General features: G+C 58.0%; 1 protein-coding gene across 1 annotated transcript in view; it reads right to left on the reverse strand.

Moving 5' to 3' along the window:
• The window catches only part of ITGB2 (integrin subunit beta 2), a 37,025-nt gene extending 13,129 nt beyond the window's left edge, over window positions 1-23,896 (reverse strand). The window contains exons 1-8 of the mRNA XM_054468540.2: window positions 23,672-23,896; window positions 13,921-13,981; window positions 13,480-13,568; window positions 9,813-9,993; window positions 5,406-5,576; window positions 3,315-3,556; window positions 2,145-2,300; window positions 891-986 (exon numbers count right to left, since the gene is read on the reverse strand). Of these exons, the coding sequence (XP_054324515.1) occupies window positions 891-986; window positions 2,145-2,300; window positions 3,315-3,556; window positions 5,406-5,576; window positions 9,813-9,993; window positions 13,480-13,568; window positions 13,921-13,978 (993 nt within the window). The 5' untranslated portion in view covers window positions 13,979-13,981; window positions 23,672-23,896. The remainder of the gene's footprint in view (window positions 1-890; window positions 987-2,144; window positions 2,301-3,314; window positions 3,557-5,405; window positions 5,577-9,812; window positions 9,994-13,479; window positions 13,569-13,920; window positions 13,982-23,671) is intronic.
• Window positions 23,897-24,311: the final 415 nt, after the last annotated feature.

The raw sequence follows: 24,311 nt of genomic DNA on the forward strand, positions 1-24,311 counted from the left end.
GCACCGCTGTGACTGACCCCCAGTAGACACCGAGGCCCAAGAGCCTCCCTGGGGACCATGTTCTGTGCATGAGGCCACACGTCATCGCTGGGAGGCGTCATCGCCGCCCACACCCCCGCAGGGAGGGGACACTGGGAGCTTGTGCCTGGTTTCTCTCCTGTGCACCTTTGACCTTTGCTGACTTTTGTCTGTATCCTCCTACCTCGGGCAGCGGCTGGCACCCAGGAGGGTCTGCTCTGCAATAAACTGTAACTGTGGGTTTACTGGTTCCTGAGCTCTGCAAGTCCTTCCAGCACATCACTGACCCCGAGAGTGGTCTTGGGAACCCCGACAGCACCTGAGCATCTTGACGCACTAGCCTGCTCAGGCCAGGCTGAATACATGGCACTAGCGGTGGAAATACAGGATGAATGTGTTTCACTGGGGGCCTCTGCTTCTACGAGCAGAGGGTGGTTATCGGCTGTGCTTCCTTCGTGAAATTCATCCCACTCTGCACTCCAAGGTTGTGAACGTTTTTGTGTAATTTTATCTTCATGGAGAGTGTTGATGTTCAAATGTATGTGAGCATAAAATAAGTGTGTTTCCGTAAAATAAAGAATTGTGCTGTATTCCAGGAAAAAACCAGAAATATCACCAATGCCAAGACATGCTGTTAACACAGCTGAGTTTCAGGGACAGGGAGGAATTCCTCCTCCTATTGACACAAAGGTGTCCTGTCCCTGACGGGAAGCCTCAGGCTCCTCACCCAGGGGGATCCGTGACCCGGGCCAGCTGGTTGCTGACATGCCCAGCATGCGGAGGTGGCACTCAGACCTGCAGTGGCGCTGGGTCTGGCCTGTGGCTGAAACGTGCACCCGCCCGATGGATGCTCAGGACCCAACAGCACTCACCTCGTAGGTCTTCACCATCCTACTGGTCACCGCGAAGATGGGCTGGATGTTGTTTTCAGCCAGCTTGTGTGCCAGCTGGCCCACCGATGGGTAGTCCTGGAGAGAGGAGGTCCTGCTCAGCTGGCCCCGAGTCCGGGACAAGCCTTCCAGGTGCCTGCCCCTGTCCGCCCCGCTCAGCCTTAGCCCGGCCAGTGCTTCCGACCCTCTCTGGGGAAGGCTGGAGAGGCAGAGGCTGCTGTGCAGGAGTGCAGGGCAGAGAGCTGCCAGGCCTCTGGGCAACGTGTGCATAGACTCGGGCTTTCAGAGTCCAGGCATGAGCAGCATTTGAGGCGTCTCACTGTGGGACTGGGGATGTCCACGGGGGCAGAATCCCAGCCTTCCCCACACGGTGGACCTGCTTTCGCACTGAGGGACACTCAGTTTCGGCAGAGGCCATGAGTGTCAGGTGCGGCTCTCCCTACCCGAGTTCCGGGACCCGAGGGCCGTCCCTCCCGTCTGTGGCTGCCGGCAGAGGACCTGAGTCTTGTATCTCTAAAGTCCTTTGCGGCCCCCAGAGCCTACGATGTCAGGCCGCAAGAGCATCGCACCACGGCCAGTGAGGACAAGCCCCTTGTGACCGGTGGTTGCCTCTCGGCCCACGGCTGATCCCAGCCAGAGGTCCTGGCCCCTCTGAGCCATTGAGATGCCTTCCCAGAGAGAGGCTCATCCTAAGCCCGTGCATCCTGGGCCCCTTCTCGCCTCTGTCCCTCCCTGCATGTTCCTCATGGTCCCCGCAGCCCCTCACCCAGCTCAGGCAATGGGGGCAGGGAGGGGCCACACTGGAGGAGGCGGACTCAGGGGCAGCAGGGAACGTACAGGGGAGGCCGGGATGGGGAGGAGGCGGTTGCTCAGGGATGGGACCCTGGCCAGAGGCGGGGACGGCAGGGTGCAGCTGTAGCCTGGGGGCGGTTACTATACCTCCACAGCAGCTGTCAGCCCGGGTGGGGGGCAGTGGGGCTGGAGACCAACAGGGCCTGGGTGTCCCACAACGGCGAGGCCGGGCCTCAGCCTGGCTGCCCCCACCAAGCCCATCATCCCCTGGCCTGAGGCCAGTCCAGGAAGACCCCACACTGCCACTTGGGGCTTCCAGAAGTTTCCTCAGGAACCTGCTCCTTGGGTCAGAAGGAGGCTCTGTCAGGTGGAGACCCCACCCTTGTCTCCTCCGTCAATGGTGTCCTGCCAGGCGGTGCCTGGGTGCCTGGGGTGGGGACTTACGAATTCATTGCTCTTCTTGTACATGTTGTCCTCCAGGTGACAGCGGCCATCGTTGGGGGTCAGGATGGCGCCCAGCTTCCCGTCGCCCGCGAAATGGAAGCCGTCATCAGTGGCAAACACCAGCAGCCGCGTGACGTTGCGCCAGCCGATTTCCTCCTGAGAAGAAGGCGTGCGGGGCAGGGTTACCTGCCTCAGTTTCCCAGACTGGGCCCTCTGGAGCAGAGGAGACGATGCAGAGCTGGTGGGGTGGCCCGGAGGCTGGTGCTGGTACCCCTTTCCCCCGGGTCTCAGGGATCCAGCTGTGTCCCCCCAGATGCCACGCCCAGGAGGAGACGACGGCCCCCAAACACCCCGTGCATGTGTGAGGCGCAGGGAGCGGAGGCACGCGTGGAAAGGCAAGGAGAGAGACATGGCTGTGGTCCCTGCACTTCAGAGCTGGGAACAAACCCTCAGGAAACCATCCCCAAGGGGAAAAACCCTCGCAGACGTGTGGGCCACACGCAGAACGAGTGCAACACAGAGGAAAACGAGCCTGAGGAGCCCAGCAGGCCTTGAGTCCACCATTGACAGCCCCTGGCAGGCGCATGTGTGGGCCGCGCGTGTCCTAGGCTGTGACCTCACACTCGTGAGCGTGTGTCTGAGCTGGGACCGCAGGGAAGCAGGAGAGCTAAGGCAGGTTGTGAGGGGAGGACAGTGCGCGGCCTCAACATGGCCCAGGGGCTGTGGCGGCTCTGTTAGGCTCACAGTCACAGACTGCATGGGTGGGACGTGGAGAGCGACACGCACTGGGCAGCCAGCGCCCACCCGGCCTGGAGGGAGGAGGGTGGTTCCACCCCAGGAACCACGGGACCAGCTGCCTAGCAGCCCTGTTCCACCCTTGGCCACTCGCAAAATGTTTAGGCTTCGTAAGGTTTGCCCAGGGTCACAAATTTAACTCACAGCAAACAACGAAATCAGCGCATGATTTTCGAGCCGTCGTGGCCACCCTCCCTTCCTCCTGCCCTTTCCTGCACGGGCAGCAGCAGGGTGAGGGGCTGCTCTCCCCAGGCCCAGGCTGGAGTCCCTTAGACAACCTGCCGGCCAGGGTACCCCCCTGCCCCCCCCACAGCGCCTGACAGAGCCCCCCACACTGGGGGAACGTGGGGACCCAAGAAGGGGCAGCGGCCTCACCGGGCAGGCGGCGACCTGCATCATGGCGTCCAGCCCACCCTCGGGTGCATCCAGGTTTCCGGAAATCAACTGCTTCCCGACTTCGGTCTGAAACTGGTTGGAGTTGTCGGTCAGCTTCAGCACGTGCCTGAAGGCAAACGGGGGCTGGCACTCTTTCTCCTTGTTGGGGCAAGGGTTTCGCAGCTTCTCGGGGTGCGTGTTCACGAACGGCAGCACGGTCTTGTCCACGAAGGACCCAAAGCCTGCAGGGCACATGTTGGGGCTGGGGAGGCGGCAGGCTGGGCCCAGGTAGGAGGGCCAGCTTCAAAGGGGCACAAGGGCAAGCCTGTTTCCTCTCTCCTAGCAGGGAAGTGGAGAAAGCAAGATGGCACATGTGGAGTGTGTGTGAGCATGTGTGTTGTGCAAGCATGCATGGGAACGTATGTGGGTGGGTGTGTGAACCTGGGAGTGTGCAGTCATGTACATGTGTGAGCATAAGTGTATGCATGTGTGTTCCTGCATGTATGTGTGTGACCAGGTATACATGTGGGCATGTGAACACGTGCGTATGTGTATCTGTGTGTGTGCAGCCATCTGCATGTGTAAACATGAGTGTGTACATGCATAGCACAACTGTGTGTGCACGTATTCCTGTATGCATGTGAGCATGTTCAGGTATGGACACACCTAGTTCACATACGTGACCAGGTACATATGTGGGCATCTGTGTTTGTGTATGATTTATACGTGTGAGTGAAGACATACATGGGTGATCATGAGTGTGCATGTGAACATGTCTGTGTGCACATGTGGTCTTGCACGTGTGTATGACTGTGTGCATGTGTGTGAGCGTGCATTCACGTGTGTGAGCATGCATTTGTGTGTGAGCGTGCATTCACGTGTGTGAGCGTGCATTTGTGCATGTGAGCATACATTCGCGTGTGTGAGCGTGCATTTGTGTGTGAGCGTGCATTCACGTGTGTGAGCGTGCATTTGTGCATGTGAGCATACATTCCCGTGTGTGAGCGTGCATTTGTGTGTGAGTGTGCATTCACGTGTGTGAGCGTGCATTTGTACATGTGAGCATACATTCGCGTGTGTGAGCATGCATTTTCGTGTGACCATATATTTGTGTGTGAGCATACATTCACGTGAGAGCATGCATTTGTGTGTTTGAGCGTGTGTGTGAGCATGCATTGTATGTGTGAGCATGCATTCACGTGTGTGAGGATGCATTCACGTGTGTGTGCATTTGTGTTTGAGTGTGCTTTTGTGTGTGAGCATGGATTCGCGTGTGTGAGCATCCATTTGTGCATGTGAGGATACATTTATGTGTGAGTGTGCATTCGCATGTGTGAGCGTGCGTTTGCATTTGAGCATGCATTTGTGTGTGAGTGTGCATTGCATGTGTGAGCATGCATTTGTGTGTGAGCGTGCATTCACGTGCATGAGCGTGCATTTGCGTCTGTGAGCGTGCATTTGTGTGAGCATGCATTTGCGTGTGTGTGTGTGTGTAAGCGTGCATGTGTGCATCCCCGCATGTAGGGAAGGTGGCAGAGTGCTGACGTGAGAAGCCACGCCCAGCGGGGAACACATGCGCTGTGACTGACACACACGTGTGCTGTAGACTTGCTCTGTGGCGAGGCAGTGCTGATGTAGAGCGGAGCCCTTGGCCCAGCAGAGCTTGCCGTGTGGTTTCTTCAGTGCTGCCATCGCTGTGCCGTCTGTATGCGTTGTGGTCTTTAATGTTTAATAATTGGCACTGTCAGAATTTTGTCTTTTAAACATACCAATAAATAAATAAAGGAAGTAGAAGGTGGAAGGGGAAGTGGAGGGCTGGACAATGTCTACAAGTGTTGGGGAGCCAGGGACTGGGTGTGGCTCCTGGCAGGGAGGCAGGCCGACTGCAGCCCTGTGGATGCCCTGGGGGCACCTGCATCTGGGGCCCCCAGATCTGCCCTGGGGACCTGAGTGCGAGGAGGTGTGTGGGCCACAGGCAGGAGTGGCCAGGGTCTGGGCAAGGACTGGGCCTCGTCCTGCAGCGCCTGGCCTTAGTGGCCGGGGTCTGGGAAAGGACTGGGTTTTGTCCTGCAGTGAGTGCCTGGGCCTCACCAATGCGGCCGGACTCAGTGATCTCATTGAGGGCCCGGAGCAGGTCGCCACCCAGCTTCTTGACATTCCTGAGGTCATCGAGCATGGAGTAGGAGAGGTCCATCAGGTAGTACAGGTCGATGGGGTAGCCCTTGGCCCGCCGGAAGGTCACGTTGAACGCTGCTGCCTGGCCTGCCAGTGGGGACAGAACACAATGAGCCACACCTCACGTCTCACACAGGGTGTCTTGGGGCGTGCGGCCCCGAGCGGGTTGTGCGCTGGCGCCCTCTCCTCCAGCCCCCAAATCCTCCCGACCTCCCCTCTCCCAGGCTGGCAGGAGAGCTGAGGACCAGACACAGGACATCCAGGCAGGCTGGAGTTTCAGAGGAAGGACGTGACTTCTGGACGCAGGCATGTGCCTCGCAGTGACACTGAAACCCCGCCTGGGGTGCTTAGAGTTGACGCCAGCGACATCAGGGACGCCTTTCACTGAGAGTGCCGGCGGCTCACCTGGGCTCACACCTAACCCGGCCCCATGCCTGCAGTCCCACAGGCGCCCTCATCAGCAGCGACAGAGACAGGCATCACACGAACCTGGCACTTCCCAGCAAGGCCCACGCGGGCCGTCCCCAGGAGGCCCCTTTCTCCATCCCAGCCCTGGACTTCCGCTCGCCCGCATCTCAGTCACACCTGCGGTTGTGTAACTGTCTGTTTACGTGTCACTGCAACCAGCCTGTGTCCCCGGCTCTCAGAACCGTGCCTGGTACAAGTCAACTCTCCATAAACACACATCACGTTAATGAATGAGCAAGGAGGGAGGGTGACCAGGCCTGTCCCCTCTGCCCCACCCTCCAGCCTTCAGCCCCACTCAGTGGCAGGACAAGTGCAGAGCCCACCCTACCCCCAACCTGCCTGCTGCCATGCCCTGGGAGAAAGGGTATGTGCCCCTCCACGCAGGCACACACACACACACACTCCTACCCATAAATATACCACATGGACACACAGTCACACATGGCATACACACCCACATATATGCACACACAATACTCACACACAAATATACCTCATGCCCACACAGTCACACGTAGCACACACACATCCACATATACACGCACATAGCACCCACACACAGCAAACACACCACAAATATGCATACACACACCACAAACACCAAACACCACACACGCACACATACACACACACCACACACTCATACACAACACCAGACACATACACACACTACATGTACTTGCTCATATACACAAACACACCACATGCACGCACACACACTCACACACACATACACACACTGAACACACACATGCACTCACACACATACACACCACACACATGCACTCACACACATGCATTCACACCCATACACACACGTGCCACACATATACACACACCCCACACACACAATGCTAAACACATACACACCACACACACCATACATACACACACCACACACATGCACACACACACACACACACATGCACTCACACACATACACACATACACACATACCACACACACACTCACCCACATTCACACCCGGCACTCCTGGCCCTGGCCCTCGCCCTGCTGTGCCTTGCAGCCCTCAGAGGCTTCACCTGGCCTCTGGGCCAAGGACCCCAAGCACTTTCTGTGAAGGGCCAGACAGTGAATGTGTTTGGCTTTGGGGCCGTGCAGCGTCTGCAGTGACATGGAGGAGGCAGCCAAGACCATGTCCCCACGAGCAGCGTGGCCGTGCTGTAGTCAAAGGGCACAGACATAGGCCTTTGGTGGCTGACGAAGGGGCCCTGTCCCTTCCCTTCCAGAGTGGAGGCTCAGCGGAGGGCCAGCGGGCTGCGGGGGTAGGGTCAGGACCCCGCGAGAGGACATTCCCCTCCCAGATCCTGCCGCCCTGCTCTGGGAGCCTGTGGCCCTGGGGTGCTGTAAGATCTCTCCCTGGTGCTCACCCGAGCTTGCCTACGCTCACCTGCACCCACCCGAGCTCACCCGTGCCCTCCCAGAGGCCACAGCATTTGCCCCCTGCACAGTGCGGATGCACTCCAGGCCGTGGGCAGCCACTCCCCCACCCTTCCCCACGGCACAAGGATGCCCCCGTTCAGGTGCACCCCCACCCTCCAGGACGATCCTTCCTGACACCTCCAGCACCACAGAGCTGCACAAACTCTGGCCACAGGCAACACCTCTGTCAGCCTCAGTTTCCTCACTGTGAAGTGGGGCGTGGGGAAAATACATCAGAGCTGCCTCCAGGGGCCACAGGGCCAGGCCCTCGAGTTTGAGGTCAGAGGTGGACGTTCCAGCGCGAAGGGGCTTGTGCCTTCTCACGGGGCAGCGAGGGGCAGGCCTGACCCTACCACCAGGGTGGGGTTTTGTCCCTTGCTGCCCCCACGGACACCCGGCCCCTGCTCGTGCAGGACCTCCCCACTGGTTTGGCCCCATCCCTCACTGTCTCCCAGCCACCTCCCTCCCGGCTGCTGCTGGCTCTCACCTGGCCGCCTGCACCCTGGGCCACTCTGCCCCAAGGCTAACTCAGTGGCCGCTGACCTGGGCTTCCCCTGAGGGCAGAGCTCTGAGCCCCAGCCCGTCTGACACCAGCTGGTCCCTCTAAAGTCACCCCGGCCCCGTCTGCACCCTCTCCTTGGGAGACGGCTTCCCCTTCCTTCGCTGGCCCCACTGTGGCCTGGGAGGTCACGGGTCGGTGGTCACAGCAGGTCTCCTTCTCCCATCTGCTGCACCACCACTCCCGCCTTCCTGGAGCAAGGAGAGCGCTTCGTTCCTCCCTCCCTTCCCTCCCTTCCCTTCCTCCATTCCCTCCCTTCCCTTCCGTTCCCTTCCCTTCCCTTCTCTTCCCTCCCTTCCTCCCTTCCCTTCCCTCCCTTCCCTTCCTCCATTCCCTCCCTTCCCTTCCGTTCCCTTCCCTTCCCTTCTCTTCCCTCTCTTCCTCCCTTCCCTTCCCTTCCCTTCTCTCCCTTCCCTCCCTTCCCTTGCCTTCCCTTCTCTCCCCCTCCCTCCCCTTCCGTCCCCCTCCCTCCCCTTCCCTCCCCCTCCCTTCCCTTCCCTTCCCTCCCTTCCCTTCCCTTCCCTCCCCTCCCCTCCCCTTCCCTCCCTTCCCTTCCCTCCCCTTCCCTTCCCTTCCCTTCCCTTCCCTCCCTTCCCTTCCCTTCCCTCCCCTCCCCTCCCCTTCCCTCCCTTCCCTTCCCTTCCCTCCCCTTCCCTTCCCTTCCCTTCCCTTCCCTCCCCTCCCCTCCCCTCCCCCTCCCCTCCCCTCCCCTTCCCTCCCTTCCCTTCCCTCCCCCTCCCTTCCCTTCCCTCCCCCTCCCTTCCCTCGCTTCCCTCCCTTCCCTTCCCTCCCTTCCTTCCCTTGCCTTCCCTTCCCTTCCCTGCCTCCCTTCCCTCCCTTCCCTGCCTCCCTTCCCTCCCTTCCCTTCCCTCCCTTCCCTTCCCTCCCTTCCTTCCCTTGCCTTCCCTTCCCTCCCTTCCCTCCCTTCCCTCCCTTCCCTGCCTCCCTTCCCTCCCTTCCCTCCCTTCCCTCCCTTCCCTGCCTCCCTTCCCTCCCTTCCCTTCCCTCCCTTCCCTTCCCTCCCTTCCCTTCCCTTCCTTCCTTTTCATTTTGAGACAGAATCTCGCCCTGTCACCCAGGCTAAAGTGCAGCGGCACAATCTTGGCTCACTGCAACCTCTGCCTCCCAGGTTCAAGTGATTGTCCTGCCGCAGCTGAGATTACAAGCGCGCACCACCATGCCCGGCTCATCTTTTTTTTTTTTTCTATTTTTAGTAGATGGGGTTTCACCATGTTGGCCAGGCTGGTCTTGAACCCCCGACCTCAAGTGATCCACCCGCCTCAGCCTCCCAAAGTGCTGGGATTACAGGCATGAGCCACCGATAAGGAGGGCGTTTCTCAAAGCACTGACAGGCGACTGTGTTCTGAAACAGGTGCTCTGGTCAAGTTGGTTTGGGCAACACTGGTTTAAACAATTACTTAGGTCTCTTGGCTGCAATACTTATTAGAGCCTTCTAAGGGTACTCTTCTAAGAGTACCCTGGCCTTCTGAGTGTGTAATGGAATCTTCTAAGAATACCCTGGCCTTCTGAGTGTGTAATGGAATAGTGTTTTCCAAATGGTTTGGTCTCCCTTTAAAAAAAAAAAAAGGTGTGGAACGTCGGGCTGCGAGACAGTGCAGACACTGGGCACCAATGGTAAGGGCTGGGGCAGCTCCGCCTGGGGACAGAGCGGAAGGGCGCTGAGGAGCTCAGCTTTCCAGCAGCCTTGGGGCTTCACTGGCCCACACAGCCGTCCGACCCGGACACATGCCCCTTCTGGGCAGCCCTGACACCCCAGAGCAGGGCCAGGCTCCCAGCCAGAGCCAATAACCAGCACAGAGGGTGCCTGGCACCACCACTGAGGCCAAGCCTACCTGGTCGCAGGTAAAGCGTCACTTTTTGTGGGGACAGCTGCTTCTGGCCCCCATCATGGTCTTCCTGGGTTTCAGCGAGGCTCGTGGGGTCCATGATGTCGTCAGCCGCACAGCCCCTCTTGAGCAGCTGTGGCCGGGTGTCGCAGCGAATGGAGTCAGGATCCCCAGGCCCTGTGAAGTTCTGGGGAGGGGGAGTCAGGGGTCAGGAGGGGGCCACACTGCGGGACCTGCAGGAGGCTGACTGGCCATCTAGGACTGAGGACCCACCCTGTCCCCTCCTCCTCTGTGCCTGGAATTTGGGACAGAAGTCCCTGTGGACAGAGACAGGGAGCTCCTCCGGCCTCCCAGACAGCCCCTCCCTGAAGGCTCCCCGCCACAGCAGAGCCCTAGGGGGCGGGGTATCGCCTCCTCTGCCTCTAGCGGCAGAAAGGACTCAGGACCCACTCTCCAGCCCAAGGCTGACCCAAGAGGAGAGGCCTCAGCGTCCTCTAGCAGCTGCCCCAGGGGCTTCAAGCCCTTCATCAGCAGAACCTTTGTCCAAGGGAGTTGCTCTGTCCCAAAGGAACGTGGCAGTCCCTAGGCCCCCAAGAAACCCAGAACATGGGCAGGGTTCTGGACCAAGCCCCTCAAAGTTTAGAAGAACAGAAGCTGGAGGGAAGCCTGGGAGGCCTGGGCTTCCTCTCAGCCACCTTGTCCCTGCAAAGCCTCTGGATTCTGATGAGGGCTGTGTTTGGTGGGTCCCGTCACTGGCCCCGAGCCTGCTGCCTCTACGGGAAAGTGTGCTGGCGATGCGGGGCCAGAAGCACGTGTTTGTGCATTTGCTTTCGTAGAGGGAAGCTCAGGAGGATAAGCCCGGCCCCCCGAGGCTGGTGAGTTCTGGGGGCAGGGGGGCAGGTGGGAGGGGAGGGCGACAGTCCCCAGGGTGCCTCTTTGTAGGGCTCTTTTGAAGCCACAGAAGTTTTTAAAGTCCTCCAGAAATAAAAGAACACCAGCAAGTATCCCAGCAAGAGAGAAAAGAAAGCCTAAATGTAATCCACACAGAAACAAACAAATCTCACTGAAAGGTGTTTATTTCAGAGGAGCTGAAAACCTCCAGAAAGGGGAGGGAAAAAATCCAACCTGACCAAGGTGGTTTCCAACTGGGGCCTGGCCACCCTGCTCAGTCCGAGGACAGACAGGAGCCACCCGGCTTCTCCTCCAGGGGCTGCAGGCCAAGGTGGCATGGGCTGGAGGCCCCAAAGCTGCTCCCCGTGGGACGCAAAATTGAGAAATGAGGAAGCTGCTGATGGTAAGGAATGAGACACCACTTCTCCTGCTGCCCTCCCCTTCTTCTCCACCCCCTCCCCTTCCCTAGTTTATGAGACAGGAGAAAAAGGAGAAAGCAAAAAGTTGGAAAGAAACAGAAGTAAGATAAATAGCCAGACGACCTTGGCGCCACCACCCGGCCCTGGTGGTTAAAATAATAATAATATTAACCCCTGACCAAAACTACTTGTGTTATCTGTAAATTCCAGACATTGTATGAAAAAGCATTGCAAAACCTTCTGTTCTGTCAGCTGATGCATGTAACCCCCAGTCATGTTCCCCACACTTACTCTATCTATTACAACCCTTTCACGTGGAACCCTTAGAGTTGTAAGCCCTTAAAAGGGCTAGGAATTTCTTTTTGGGGGAGCTCGGCTCTTAAGATGCAAGTCTGCCAATGCTCCCGGCCAAATAAAGCCCTTCGTTCTTTAACCTGGTGTCTGAGGAATTCTGTCTGCAGCTTGTCCTGCTACAACAGTGCTGGAGCCCGGACTCTCAGGGAAAGGAACCAGCGCCCTCAGAAAAACATCTGATTCCAGGCTGGGTCAAGGGACATGAAGATGGACCTGTGGCATCATGTTGCTCCAGAAAGCAAGAAAGTGCTCAGAAAAATAGAATGGGGATGCATGGACAGGACATGGAGCCAGACCCAATGGATTTGAGCATCTCGGGGAAGAAAGGACAGCCACAGATCATGCACTTCTGAACAAAATAAAACTGTGGGTCACGCTGATGAGACAGAGGCTGCGGAGAAGGAGAGACCCTTCCTTAGGTTGGCAGCTGTGAGTGGCAGGCAGGGACCCTCACAGCACCAATCTGCAGCCATCGCAATGATGGCGGCTTCAGGCAGGGACCTCCGCGGATGCTGAGCCTGTGGGTGCGATTTGATGAGAGCAGAACATCACCAGCCCGCAGTGGCTGTGAGGGGATTGTGCAGCGGGCTGGGGAGGCCGGGGGAATGCCGTCTCAGCAGAGCCGTCCACGCTGACCTCATCAGGACTGGGACAGGGCAACAGCAGTGCCTCTCATGGGCACTTAGGACACCGTCACTGAGGGGCTCCTGCCAAAGCACACCTGAGTCCAGGCAGAGGAAACTCCAGACAAGACCCCCAAGGGTCATGCTACAAAGCTGCTCTCCTGACTTCCTCAGAAACGCGCAAGGACAGGAAAGACAAAGAAAGCTGAGGACTGGTCCAGATTCAAGAAGCCCAAGGAGACGGCTGAGCGTAGGGCGAGCCTGGGTGAGGAGATTCCGAGCGTTAGACGGCTGAGCGCAGAGTGAGCCTGGGTGAAGAGATTCCGAGCATTAGACGGCTAAGCGCAGTGTGTGAACCTGGGTTAGGAGATTTGGGGCCTGAGACAGCTGAGCACAGAGTGAGCCTGGGTGAAGAGATTCTGAGCGTTAGACGGCTGAGCGCAGGATGTGAACCTGGGTTAGGAGATTTGGGGCCTGAGACGGCTGAGTGCAGGGCGAGCCTGGGTGAGTAGATTTGGAGCATTAGACGGTTGAGTGCAGAGTGAACCTGGGTGAGGAGATTCAGAGCATTAGACGGCTGAGTGCAGAGTGAACCTGAGTGAGGAGATTCAGAGCGTTAGATGGCTGAGGACAGAGTGTGAATCTGGGTTAAGAGATTTGGGGCCTGAGACGGCTGAGCACAGAGAGAGCCTGAGTGAGGAGATTCTGAGCCTGAGATAGCTGAGCACAGGGTGAGCCTGAGTGACAAAATCCACCAGGAAAATATGCTCACGAAGACATCATTGGGACAACCAATAAAATATGCGTAGCGTGTAGGTTTGATCATAATGAGATACCAATGCTGAATTTCCTGAATTTGATACATGAATTTATCAAATATAGATATACATGTATCAAAATACATTTACATCAAAATACATTTCCTCTTGGCCACCTTGTCCCTGCAAAGCCCCGGGATTCTGATGAGGGCTGTGTTTGGTGGGTCCCGTCACTGGCCCCGAACCTGCTGACTCCATGTGAAAGCGTGCTGGCGATGCAGGGCCAGAAGCACGCGTGTTTCTGCACTTGCTTCCGTGGTTTTGTAAGTGAAAACCTTGTTCTTAAGAAAGACCTCCCTTGAAGTACTAAGAGACAAAGGGCTCCATGTCTACAACCTACTCGGAAATGGCGGAGAAAATACAAGTGTGTGTTCTGTGTGTGTTTCCAAACAGACCACACATCAGAACCTCAGGGGCCCTTTGAAGGGGGAGGGTGAGGCCAGGGTCTGGGGATCCCCCCCATAAGAAAATGGAGTTGTTGGTCCTCTGGGTGCCACTGGCTTCAGGGGCAGGAAAGGGCCCCCACCCAGGGGCTGGGCAGGTGGGGAGGGGCCCAGGAGGCACTTACCAGCTTCTGGCACCAGGTGCAGCCGGGCCCCGACTCAATGCATTCCCGGCAGCTGCTAACCTTGAACTTCGTGCACTCCTGAGAGAGGACTGAGGGACGAGGCCGGCTGGTGAGTGAGTGCTTTGGGCCACCCTGCCCACACCCAAGGGGGAGTAGAGCAGGAGGGTCAGAGAAGGCCCCAAAAGACGGGGAGGCAGCCTCCAGGAGGAGACCCTGCATCAGCCACCACCCCCAGGTGCAGAGAGGGGCCCTCGGGAAACAGCACAGCTATAGCCTCCTGGCACGTGGGGAGATGAGGCCTGAGTCCCCGACCTACCCCCAGTAGCAAGGTCCTTCCCCAGCCTCCCGGGAACTTCTATCTATGGGAACATGAGGGCAGGCCCTGTTCTCCCTGACCGGAATGTCACGCATGGAGTCCCCTCCGTGGAACACAGAACTCACCACACCCGAGGGAGAGCAGCCCCACCAGGGCGAGCAGTGGGGGGCGCAGGCCCAGCATGTCCTGTGGAGGGAAGGGGTCTTGGTGACGGTCTCAGGCCCAGCCCCTGGGACTGACCACTCACGAAGCTCCCCTCCAGCTGGCCTGGGACAAGGAGCTGGGGCCCTGTCCCTGCTGCAGGGGGTGGGTTAGAGTCAGGCCAGCACAGCTGCGCTGGGCCCACCTGCCAACAACCACGGAGGGAGGGATCTCGGGCCCGGCAGTGCGGGCAGCACACCTGCTCAGCAGCCAGGCACCCAGGACAGCTGCAGCGGGCCCCTGCAGCGACACACAACACAGGCACACACACACATGCAGACACGTACACACACCACACATGCACGTGTACATGCATACAGATGCGTGCCTGACCGCATGTACACACCATGTGCATGCACACAGCACACATACAAATGCATCACACCACACACATGTACACACAGAGATGTATACACCCCTTACCCACACCATACTCCCCACAAGATGCTACATACCACACACTAATATACACATGCACACGTACACACATGTACACACACGTACACACCACACAGGCACACACACCACACACACATACCATGCACACGTGCAAATGTACATGCACACACACACCACAACCCCACACACCCAGTGTGTGCACTCTGCCCCTGTGTGCCCCAGGTCCTCCATGAGCAGAGCCTGTGCTTGGAGCAGAGCCGGGCTTGGCCCTGTCTCTCTGTGGCAGAAACACAGCCAGGAAGAGAAAGCTGGCTTGATGCCCACGGGTGCCAGGCTGTGTGCCAGGAAGAGAAAGCTGGCTTGATGCCCGCAGGTGCCAGGCTGTGTGCCAGGCCTGCCCAGGAGCCCTGCAGTCCCTGCCAGGTGGGAAAAAAGTCACCTGACTTGCCCAAGCCACCAGTTGCCGGGGTCCTGCCCTTTTGTTTCCAGATACACACCCACCCTGTCCTTAACCCAGGCACCCACAGCCAGGGGCGGCTCAGTGGTCACTCACAGGCCCTCGGCCCCAGAGGCAAAATGACGGAACCAGGCCTCAGCCTGGTGCTGGAGGCCGGCAGCACCTCCTAGCAAGCAGCAGGGCCGTTCCACCTCTGGGCTCCCTTCCCTCCATCCTGGAGGTGCCCAAACCAGCCCTGGGTCGGCTCCCTGGGGGGTCTTAGGGCTTCCTAGGTGGGGTGGGCTCCTGGGTCTGACCTCCCAGGACCTGAGAATGTTGTAGCTGGCTGGGACCCTTTTATCTGGCACCAAGAAGGTGGAGAGGTGCTGAGAAGGGTACCTAGGAGCCTTCCTGCCACGGTGGGGAGGAAGACACTTCTGTTACCCTGGGGCTGTTATCAGAAGCAAAGATCAACAAACCTCCCCCAGCAAATACCAGTTCCTCTCACGGCCTCCCAGGCTGCTGGGACGTTTCTGCCCCACTCCCTTCCCTCGGGTGGTGCTGGCAGGGTCACCCAAGGTTCAGTGGGCAGACACCAGCTAGCAGAGCCCCAAACTAGGGCCTGCCCGCTTTGAAGACAGCACTGGGTGCTGTGCTGTGGCCTGGGAGGCTTGGGTGCCCTCAGCCACAGGCCCTGGCTCCCCTCCATCCCCCGAAAGCCCTACACCTGTGCCGGGGGCTCTGAGGCTGACGGAACACCCACCAGGGGCCCATCTGAGGATCCCACAGCTTAGAGGCCCCAACCAGCCCCAAGGTCCTGTTGTTTTGGAGGTGACCTCATTCCCTGGTTCTCAGCAAAATTATAATCAGAATTCAAAAATGTCAAAAGGGAACCCTTAATCCTTCCCATCCTGGGGTCAAAAACAGAACCTGCACCCTGCTGTAACTTCCTGGAGGAGGTGGTTTTGGTTCACACTGAGCCTACCCTGTGTCTGAAAGCCCCCATATCTCTGATCATTGGGAATTGTGGTTCAGGCCGAGGCCAGTTCCAGCTCTCCATCTGGGCCCCCTCAAAGTCCTGCGCCTGGACTGACCTCGGTGCCATGAGTGCCCACCAGCCCTTCAGCTGACCAGAGGCCCTGTACATGCTGGAGCTACCCCAGGGTGCATGGTCCAGCCGGCTTCAGGACTCCCCCAGGTCGCAGCTGCGCCAAGTGGGGAGGGGGTGCAGACCTCCCCTGGCAGCCCCAGCCAGGCTGGTAAGGACCCACACCCCGGCTCCACACTCTCCCTGGGGCCTCAGACTTGACGTCTCCGCCCCTAACACAGTCATGACCAGCAGCATGCAAACACTTCGTACCCTCAAATGGGGAAACTGAGGCCCCCAGCAGCAGCAAGATATGGACCTGGCGCCCAGTTACCCCGGGCACCCCCACCTGCCCTTGATTCCAGCAGGATTGGCTCAGAGACCACAGCACCCCAACCTCGACCACAGGAAGGGGGCAGGCCGAGAGCCACCCTCTCCCCACTGTTGCTCCTCCATGAGCAGCCCTGGGGGGCTCAGAGCTGGGGACACAAGAGAAGCCAGGCCCTGCCCCACCCCCCCATGCCAGTGGCTGAGCCCAGACAAACAGCCGGGGACAAAGGTCGGCTCCAAGAGGTAAGGCAGTGCACTGAGCCTGGCAGCCGGCCTCCCTTCTGTGGGAGAACAGGGCAGGGCAGCCCCTCTGCCCAGCAACCAGGATGGCCCACGGAGGTCCAGGGCCTCACCTGAGGCCTGAGAGACTAAGACCCCATCAGGCCTATCTGCCTCGGTTTCCTCCATGTGCCTGGAGGTGGTCGAAGGGCCTGTGCCAGCTCCCTGGGGGATGGGAATGGGTAAGGCACAGATGTAGGGCAGCATTCGGGCAAACAGGCGGATACCTGGTCACTGTCACCTCTGGTGCCCTGAGGCTAAGCCGGCAGAGCTGCAGGGCAGGAGGGGAGGAAGAGCACAGACACCCCCCCCGACCCCAGCCCCTGAGCTGGCCCCAGAGCTCCGGCCTGGAGTCTGATCACCCTGCGGCCCTCCCTGCTGCCCCACACCGGGGGCGGGTGCCCTCCTCGTCCTCCAGCTCCTGGACTTCCCCCATCTAAGGGCGGGCGGGTCCCCTTACCAAGACCTAAGGTGCAAAACCCAAAGCTGAGGCTGCTTAGGAATCCACAGCCCCACAGGCCTCTCAGAACCTTGCATCAGAGTCGCCCTTGACCTCAACCCTGCTGGAGAGGGAAGTACTGGTGCAACACCAGCCCAGCTGCAGGAAGTGGTACCTGTCACCAAGTCCCCTGCACAGGGGAAGTGGGGGGCTGAGAGGGCAGGATCGGGGGGACAAGGTCATCCTTCCCCGGAGAACCCCTCAGGGGTCGGGCGCCCTTCCCTCCCGGGCACCAAATGGACACAGCTAACAAGAACCCCACTTCACGGTGAGCAAAGCTCTGAACATTCAGGCTCTGAGACACGAAAGCAGCGTCAGAAGAGATCTGCAGCAGATCCAGGCCAAATCACACACACCCTTTCACAGAAGTTGGGGGCAGGAGAACAGGAGCAAACGTGGGAAATGAAGAGGCCGGCCTGGTGGCTGATGCCTGCAATCCCAGTGTTTGGGGAGGCCAAGGCAGGAGAATCACTTGAGGCCAGGAGTTTGAGAGCAGCCTGGGCAACATAGTGAGAACCCATCTCTACAAAAAATAAAAATAGAAAATAAATTAGCTAGACATGGTGGCATGCATCTCTAGTCCCAGTTACTCAGGAGGCTGAGGTGGGAGGCTCTCTCAAGCCCAGGAGGGGGAGGCTGCAGTGAACCCTAATGGCACTACTGAACTCCAGCCTGGGTGACAGAACCAGACCCTGTCTCAAAAAAAAAAAAAAAAAAAGAAAAAGAAAAAGAAAGGAAACTTTAAGCAAGACGGCAGAGAGAGGGCAGAGCCTATGCTGGGAGAGGAATCGAGCGGGGTCAGGCTTCCTTTTTTTTTTTGAGACGGACTTTCACTGTCCCGGCCTGGAGTACAGTGGCACGATCTCGGCTCACTGCAAACTCCGCCTCCCGGGTTCATGCCATTCTCCTGCCTCAGCTTCCTGAGTAGCTGGGACTACAGGCACCCCCCACGACGCCCCGCTAATTTTTTTGTATTTTTAGTAGAGACGGGGTTTCATCATGTTGGTCAGGATGGTCTCGATCTCCTGACCTCGTGATCCGCCCACCTCGGCCTCCCAAAGTGCTGGGATTACAGGCCTGAGCCACCGCGCCCAGCCTCAGGCTTCCTTTTTGCAACCCCGTAAAACCCTAAGACGAGACTGCTTGAGGAACCAGAGGCCCCGCAGACCCATTAGAACTTTGCATCAGAGCTTCCTCCTGCCTGTGCTGGGGTCAGGGAATAAAACCGACCTTGCGCTGTCTTAGAGGAGACACGCTCGCATCAAAGTGACTCGGAGGTACATGGGAAGCGATGGACGATGCCGGCAGGGGACAAGGTTGGAAGGAAGAGGAGGTGGGAGCCAACACCCGCGCTGGGAACTGAAGGCTCAAGGGATGATTATAAACTAGGCATCCACCTTTTAAGCCAAAAGCCAGAGCATCAAGATGGACTCATTTCTGCGTGATAAAGAACTGGAGAGAAGGGCCATTCAGGTGGGGGCTGGAACACTGTTCTTGAATCACAGAGGCTCCAGGAAATCCAGGGACAAAAACAGGTCAAATCAAATAGGAACAAGTCAAAGCAGAGAGGATGCAGGAAAACCCAGCCCATGTCTCCTCTGAATCTCCGACCCTGCAAAAGTGTATTTTCCCAAGGGTCAGGGAGACGTGTTCCTACCGTTGGTTTGACTATCTGTGAACTTTGATAGCACAATTTTTTTTTTCAGAGGGAGTCTCACTCTGTCATCAGGCTGGAGTGCAATGGCTAGATCTCGGCTCACTGCAACCTCCGCCTCCCATGTTCAAGCAATTCTTCTGCCTCAGCCTCCTGAGTAGCTGGGACTGTAGGTGCGCACCACTAGGTCCGGCTAATTTTTGTATTTTTAGCAGAGATGGAGTTTCACCATATTGGCCAGGCTGGTCTCGAACTCCTGACCTCGTGATCCACCCGCCTCGGCCTCCCAAAGTACTGGGATTACAGGCATGAGCCACCGCGCCCGGCCTGATAGCACAAATTTTAAAGGCCACAATTTCTGGCCAAATGAAATAAAATGAGACACCCCAGCCCCCCGCCCCCCCACACACGCATAGTAATAAGGAATGCTAAAGTACTCTGCTAAATACCTGAAGTCAAAGGGAAATCAAATGATATTTACAGCATTTTAGACAAGGGGACACCACTCCTCCGTCTAACACGAAGGAGACTGTTCCCGGGTGGCGACATGAGGCCAAGGCCCCAGACGCTGTTGTCGTGGACATAAAAGAATGGCCACAAATGTGTAGGACTTCAGTTTTAGGGAATAAAACAATAAAGGAAATAGAAGAATAGGTATCTAAGAGTAAGGAAACCTCAGCATAAAAGCTAAGGGGAGGCCGGGCTCATGCCTGTAATCCCAGCACTTTGGGAGGCTGAGGCAGGCGGATCACCTGAGGTCAGGAGTTTGAGACCAGCCTGAGCAACATAGTGAAACCCCATCTCTACTAAAAATACAAAAATTAGCTGGGCGTGGTGGCGGGCACCTGTAATCCCAGCTACTCAGGAGGCTGAGGCAGGAGAATCACTGGAGCCCGGGAGGCGGAGGATGCAGTGAGCCGAGATCTCACCTCTGCGCTCCAGCCTGGGCAACAAGAGTGAGACTGTCTCAAAAGAAAAAAAAAAAAGCTAAGGGGGAAAATAGCAAGAAGACAGACTCTAAAAATGGCACCTGTTGTACATAACAAATTGCATAGAGGAAATAGCTATTATCTCTCTAGCGCAAAAGGTAAATGGTAATCTTCATCTCTAAAGAGATCTTAGAAATTAATAACAAAAAGGTAAATACTCCATTCAAGGATGTTTCAAGGCTGTTGCACCCTGAGCAGGTAATTCACAAAAGAAGAAAGAAAACTGGCTAAGAAACATATGAGTCACCCCAGGAAAGAACCAGGGATTTCAGCCAAAATATCTTGATTGTCTGTGTAGCCGTCAACCTGTAAGATGCTTTAGCAGTTTTGGTGCCTGCGCTGCGGAGTCCCACACAGCAACAAAAACATGTGAACAGCTGCTCAGGGCAGCTTGGCTGTGTGGTAAAAGTGAATTTATGGGAAAAAAGAAGAGACACAGTTCCAAAATATTCTGCATTTCTCTGGGTGGTGGCACTATGAGTATTTTCAATTTTCATTATTCCTGTTTGTATTTTCCACCCTTTTTGTGATAAATGAATAAAGGACATTTTAAAAATGGAATTTCATGGTGGCCGATGAATTATGCTGAAATTGCTCCTCCAGATTCCAAAGCCACCGGCTTTCTTGTCCCCACTGTGACGTTGATGAGGACACTGCTTCATGGCGGTGGGACCTCCCTGCTGGCATGGGCTCGTTGCCACTGTCACTCACCCATTCACCCATCCATGGGACAGGGGCTTGCCAGCCTCTCCTCTGGGCACGGCACAGGGGCTGCGAGCTGTGCTCCAGGACTCCTGGACTCCTGTACTCTGCCCTCTGCTGAGACTCTCAGCACCTCTTTTCCCCAACACCTACCCCAAGTTTCCATCACACACAGAAACCTCCACCACTCCCAACACCAACACGTGTCCCCAGCGAGGCTGTTTACAAATCAGCTGGGCAGGAAGCTGTTCCCCCGGGGCTAACTCTTCTGCACTCTCGGACCCTGAATGGCCGGAGAGAACGCGCAGCCCCTGGTGGGCAGGGGCCTCTGCTCAGGACAGCACCAGGGCCCTCTGTGCTCGCTCAGGGCCTGGGCTCCACACACATGGGCTCAGAATCAACAAATGCAACCACCTAATCATGTTACTGCCAGTTTGTGCCAAGCAGAATGGGAGGGATCATTGCTGGCACCAGGTCCGACTTGGGGTGAGTATCACCCACATCACCATAATTGCTAGGCGCCCACTGCAGAGCCCCTTGAGTGGGGTGGGTATCACCCACATCACCATAATTGCTAGGCGCCCACTGCAGAGCCCCTTGAGTTGGGGCTTCCCAGCGACCTGGCCTGTACTTGCTGGGCAAATGCCTGTGTTACTGACCCCTGTAGCAGCTGGCAATCTCCTCCGGGAACAGGAGCCAGCCTCCGGTGACATGGCCTCAGGCGGGACCATGGTTCTCTGACACAGGACACGAGTGCAGCAAGGGGGGCCCACACAGGACCTGTTCCATGGAACCGCCACAGGCGTCACGCTGCCCCATCCACAGAGGCAAATGCCCCACAGCCCTGGTACCTGGTGGGGCCCGGCCTGGGCCAGAGTGGACAGAGCTGGGCCTGGCAGGAGCCCTGGGGAAGTGAGTTCAAGTTACACGGTTGACTATAGAGACAGCTGGAATGAGCACAATTGGCCAGACCACCCCTCCTGTTTCACAGATGGGGAAACTGAGCCGCAGGGGACCAAATAGCCTGCTCACCCCATGCCCCTTCCAGACAGGGTGCAGACAAGGCCCCTCTCATCTCCTGGACGGCCACGGCCCCTGTGCAGAACTTCCTTCACGGGCACCTCGCTGTCTGGGGGGCCTCTTCCCCGGGGAGTCTCCTGGTGGTGGCCGTGTTGCCTCAGGCTCGCTGTGCACTAGGCAGGTCACGTTGATGCCACCTGAGGAGCACGGGTTACTACCCTGTGGTTCAGGTGAGAAGCTCGAGGCTCAGGAGTGTCCAGCTGTCCGTGCAGTGTTTGGATCTCATGCCAGCCCCTGCCAGGAGGCACAGCTTCTCCAGCCCAGTCCACGTCCACCAGGAAATGCCCTGATTTACTCCCCTGGGGTAAAGGCCCTTGGGTGGCTGAGCGTTCCCTCTCCCAGCACTCGGAGCTGAGCATCCCCTCTCCCAGCACTCAGAGCTGAGCGTTCCCCTCTCTCAGCACTCAGAGGCGCCTTCGGTTGCTCATCTGTTCATTTAGTGCTGGGAGTGGAAACTCATATGCTGAGCGGCAGTGACGCTGGGGAGCTGACACCAAACCCCACAGCCCACCTGGTCACCTGCTTCACCAAGGGCTACAACCTCCCCCGGGGTCAGGTGGCCACAGGGGTCCTGGCCATTTGGGGAATCTGTCCTGTGGCCCTGCTCAGGATGGGACACCCGGCGGGGACTGGCCCTGGGGCCAAGGCATGGGCTCAGCCACCGCCCTGCAGGGACGCAGCCAGGGACCTCTTCCCAGCAAAGGGACTCCCCCACTCATCCCTGAATACCGAGGGGCACGCTGGGTGCCAGGCTGGCAGGGACCCTGGGGATTCTGCAGTGAGCTGGATGGGGCGGGAGTTCCTTCCTAAAATGTGGAGTCTGGAGGCCACTCTTGGTAAAGTGCTGGCCCCCCGGGATTCTGCAGTGAGCTGGGCATGGAGTCGTGAAGCCACTCATGATGAAGCGCTGAGGTGACGGTGGACAGCCCAGAGCTTCTAGCAGCTCATTTCTGTGAAGCCTCCAGAATCCGGCCTCAGCCCCCAAACCCGCAGGCATCGCGTCACCATCACGGGGAAGGTGAGTGACAGCGAGTGTCCCCTATGTCCTCACAGCTTGCTCCCAGGCTGTGCTCTCTGGCCATCCCCTCCCTTCCCCATTGCAGCCGTGCCACCCCTCCTTCTCCCCACCCAGGAACTGACAGAGGAGAGGGGCCCCGGACGGATGGGGGCAGCAGGGCAGAATCCCAGCTCCCAGATCCAGGGGAGGGGGTATTGGGCGTGGGGACGGTGGTGCAAGGGGTGGTGCCGGGGTGGAGGATGCGTGGGGAGGGCTGGCCCCAAGAGTGCAGTGTTGGGGGAAGGGGGCCATGTGGGCCTGGGACCCAGGGGCGTGGCTTCAATCCCCTTCCCACTAGGACCTTGGGAATGGCCTCCAGGAGCCTATCGTGGGGAGGCCAGGGTCACCAGCTGAACCATCTGGACCAGAATCGCACAGCAGTGCCCTCTCCTCTACAGCAAGATGTCACCCAGGGGTCCCCACGGAGGAGGCAGGGAAGCTCGAGGGTCCCAGAGGAGCATGGGGCCTGTGCCACACCACACCACGCTACACTATACATGTGCACTATACATGTACATACAACAGACTCCACGCCACATCACACACGCACACTCGCACACCATACATGCACACACACACACCACACTACACTATGCTATACCCGTGCACCATACATGCACACACATACATGCACACCATGCCACACTACACACACCACACTGCACACCAGAAACCACACCACACCATATCACACACCACACACTTCGAGTCGATCTGGAGATGGAATCACTGTAGCCAGGCGGGGCGGCATGCAGACAGGAGGGCCTAACACAGGCAGGCGCAGCAGGTTCACAGAGAAGGCCCCAGGAACCCGCCTCCTGCCCAGCCCGGAGCACCAGGACCTCCCAGCCGTCCCCCTAGGGGCTTGTGGCCCAGCCTCCTCCTGGCCCTGCCGGCCTCACAGTCCCTTGTCCTCCCATGCTGGCCCCATCCTCAGCCGCAAGCGCTCCCAGCACGCCATGTGGCTCTGCTCGTGGTGGCAGGCACGTCCCCTTGCTGGGTCTCAAAGGGGACCCTGGAGCAGACGGTCTGGAGACCCCTTCCTGCCAGACACGCCTGGGCCGGGGCCATGAGCAGGGCCACCAGGGTCACTCCAGGCTGGGGCAGGAGAGTGCTTCCCTCCAAAAATCACTGTGGACATGGCAGGGCCTCTGCACACTCACCCTCAGTGCGCTGGAGGCCTCGGCGGTGCTCCTGGCTGTGCGTGGGGGCTTTGCTACCAGTCTGCCCTGGGTCACGTCTAGAAACCTCAGCTGGAGGCGCGGGTCCTAAAGTCCCGACACTTCCTGTTCCTCTCAGCTCCTCCTTGGAGGAAGTGGTGGGTTGCACCACCGTGGCCCTTCACCCCTGCCCCTCTCCGCTCTACAGCTGCTCTGATGTCAGAGAGCAACCCCTGGAGATAAGTGGGACATGTCATTTCTCACATGAGGTCCCGGCAAGAAGGATCTGCCTCCATCAGATTCACACTCGGGAGAGGAGCCCGGCCTCCAGGAGCGCCAGGCAGAGGAGAGGGCACCCATTAGGAAGAAGAACACAGAGCCCATGGGAGTGAAAAGTTTGATGCTGGAAAGCAACAGTAACACATTCTGCTACAGAGCGGAATGAAAAACCCTGGAGAGCAAATTCCTGAGCCAGAGAATGGAGCGGAGGAACCAGCCAAGGAGGATAAAGAGATGGGAACAGGCAAGAAAACCTGGGTGCGTGCACGCATCCATATCCACCTGCATGTGGGGGCAGGAGGGGACAGAACAGGGACAGCGAGGAGGAGACACTCAGGTCACAGGAGGAAGGCTGCAGATCTCG

This window comes from Pongo pygmaeus, chromosome 22 (genome assembly GCF_028885625.2).
Source record: "Pongo pygmaeus isolate AG05252 chromosome 22, NHGRI_mPonPyg2-v2.0_pri, whole genome shotgun sequence".
Taxonomy (NCBI): domain Eukaryota; kingdom Metazoa; phylum Chordata; class Mammalia; order Primates; family Hominidae; genus Pongo; species Pongo pygmaeus.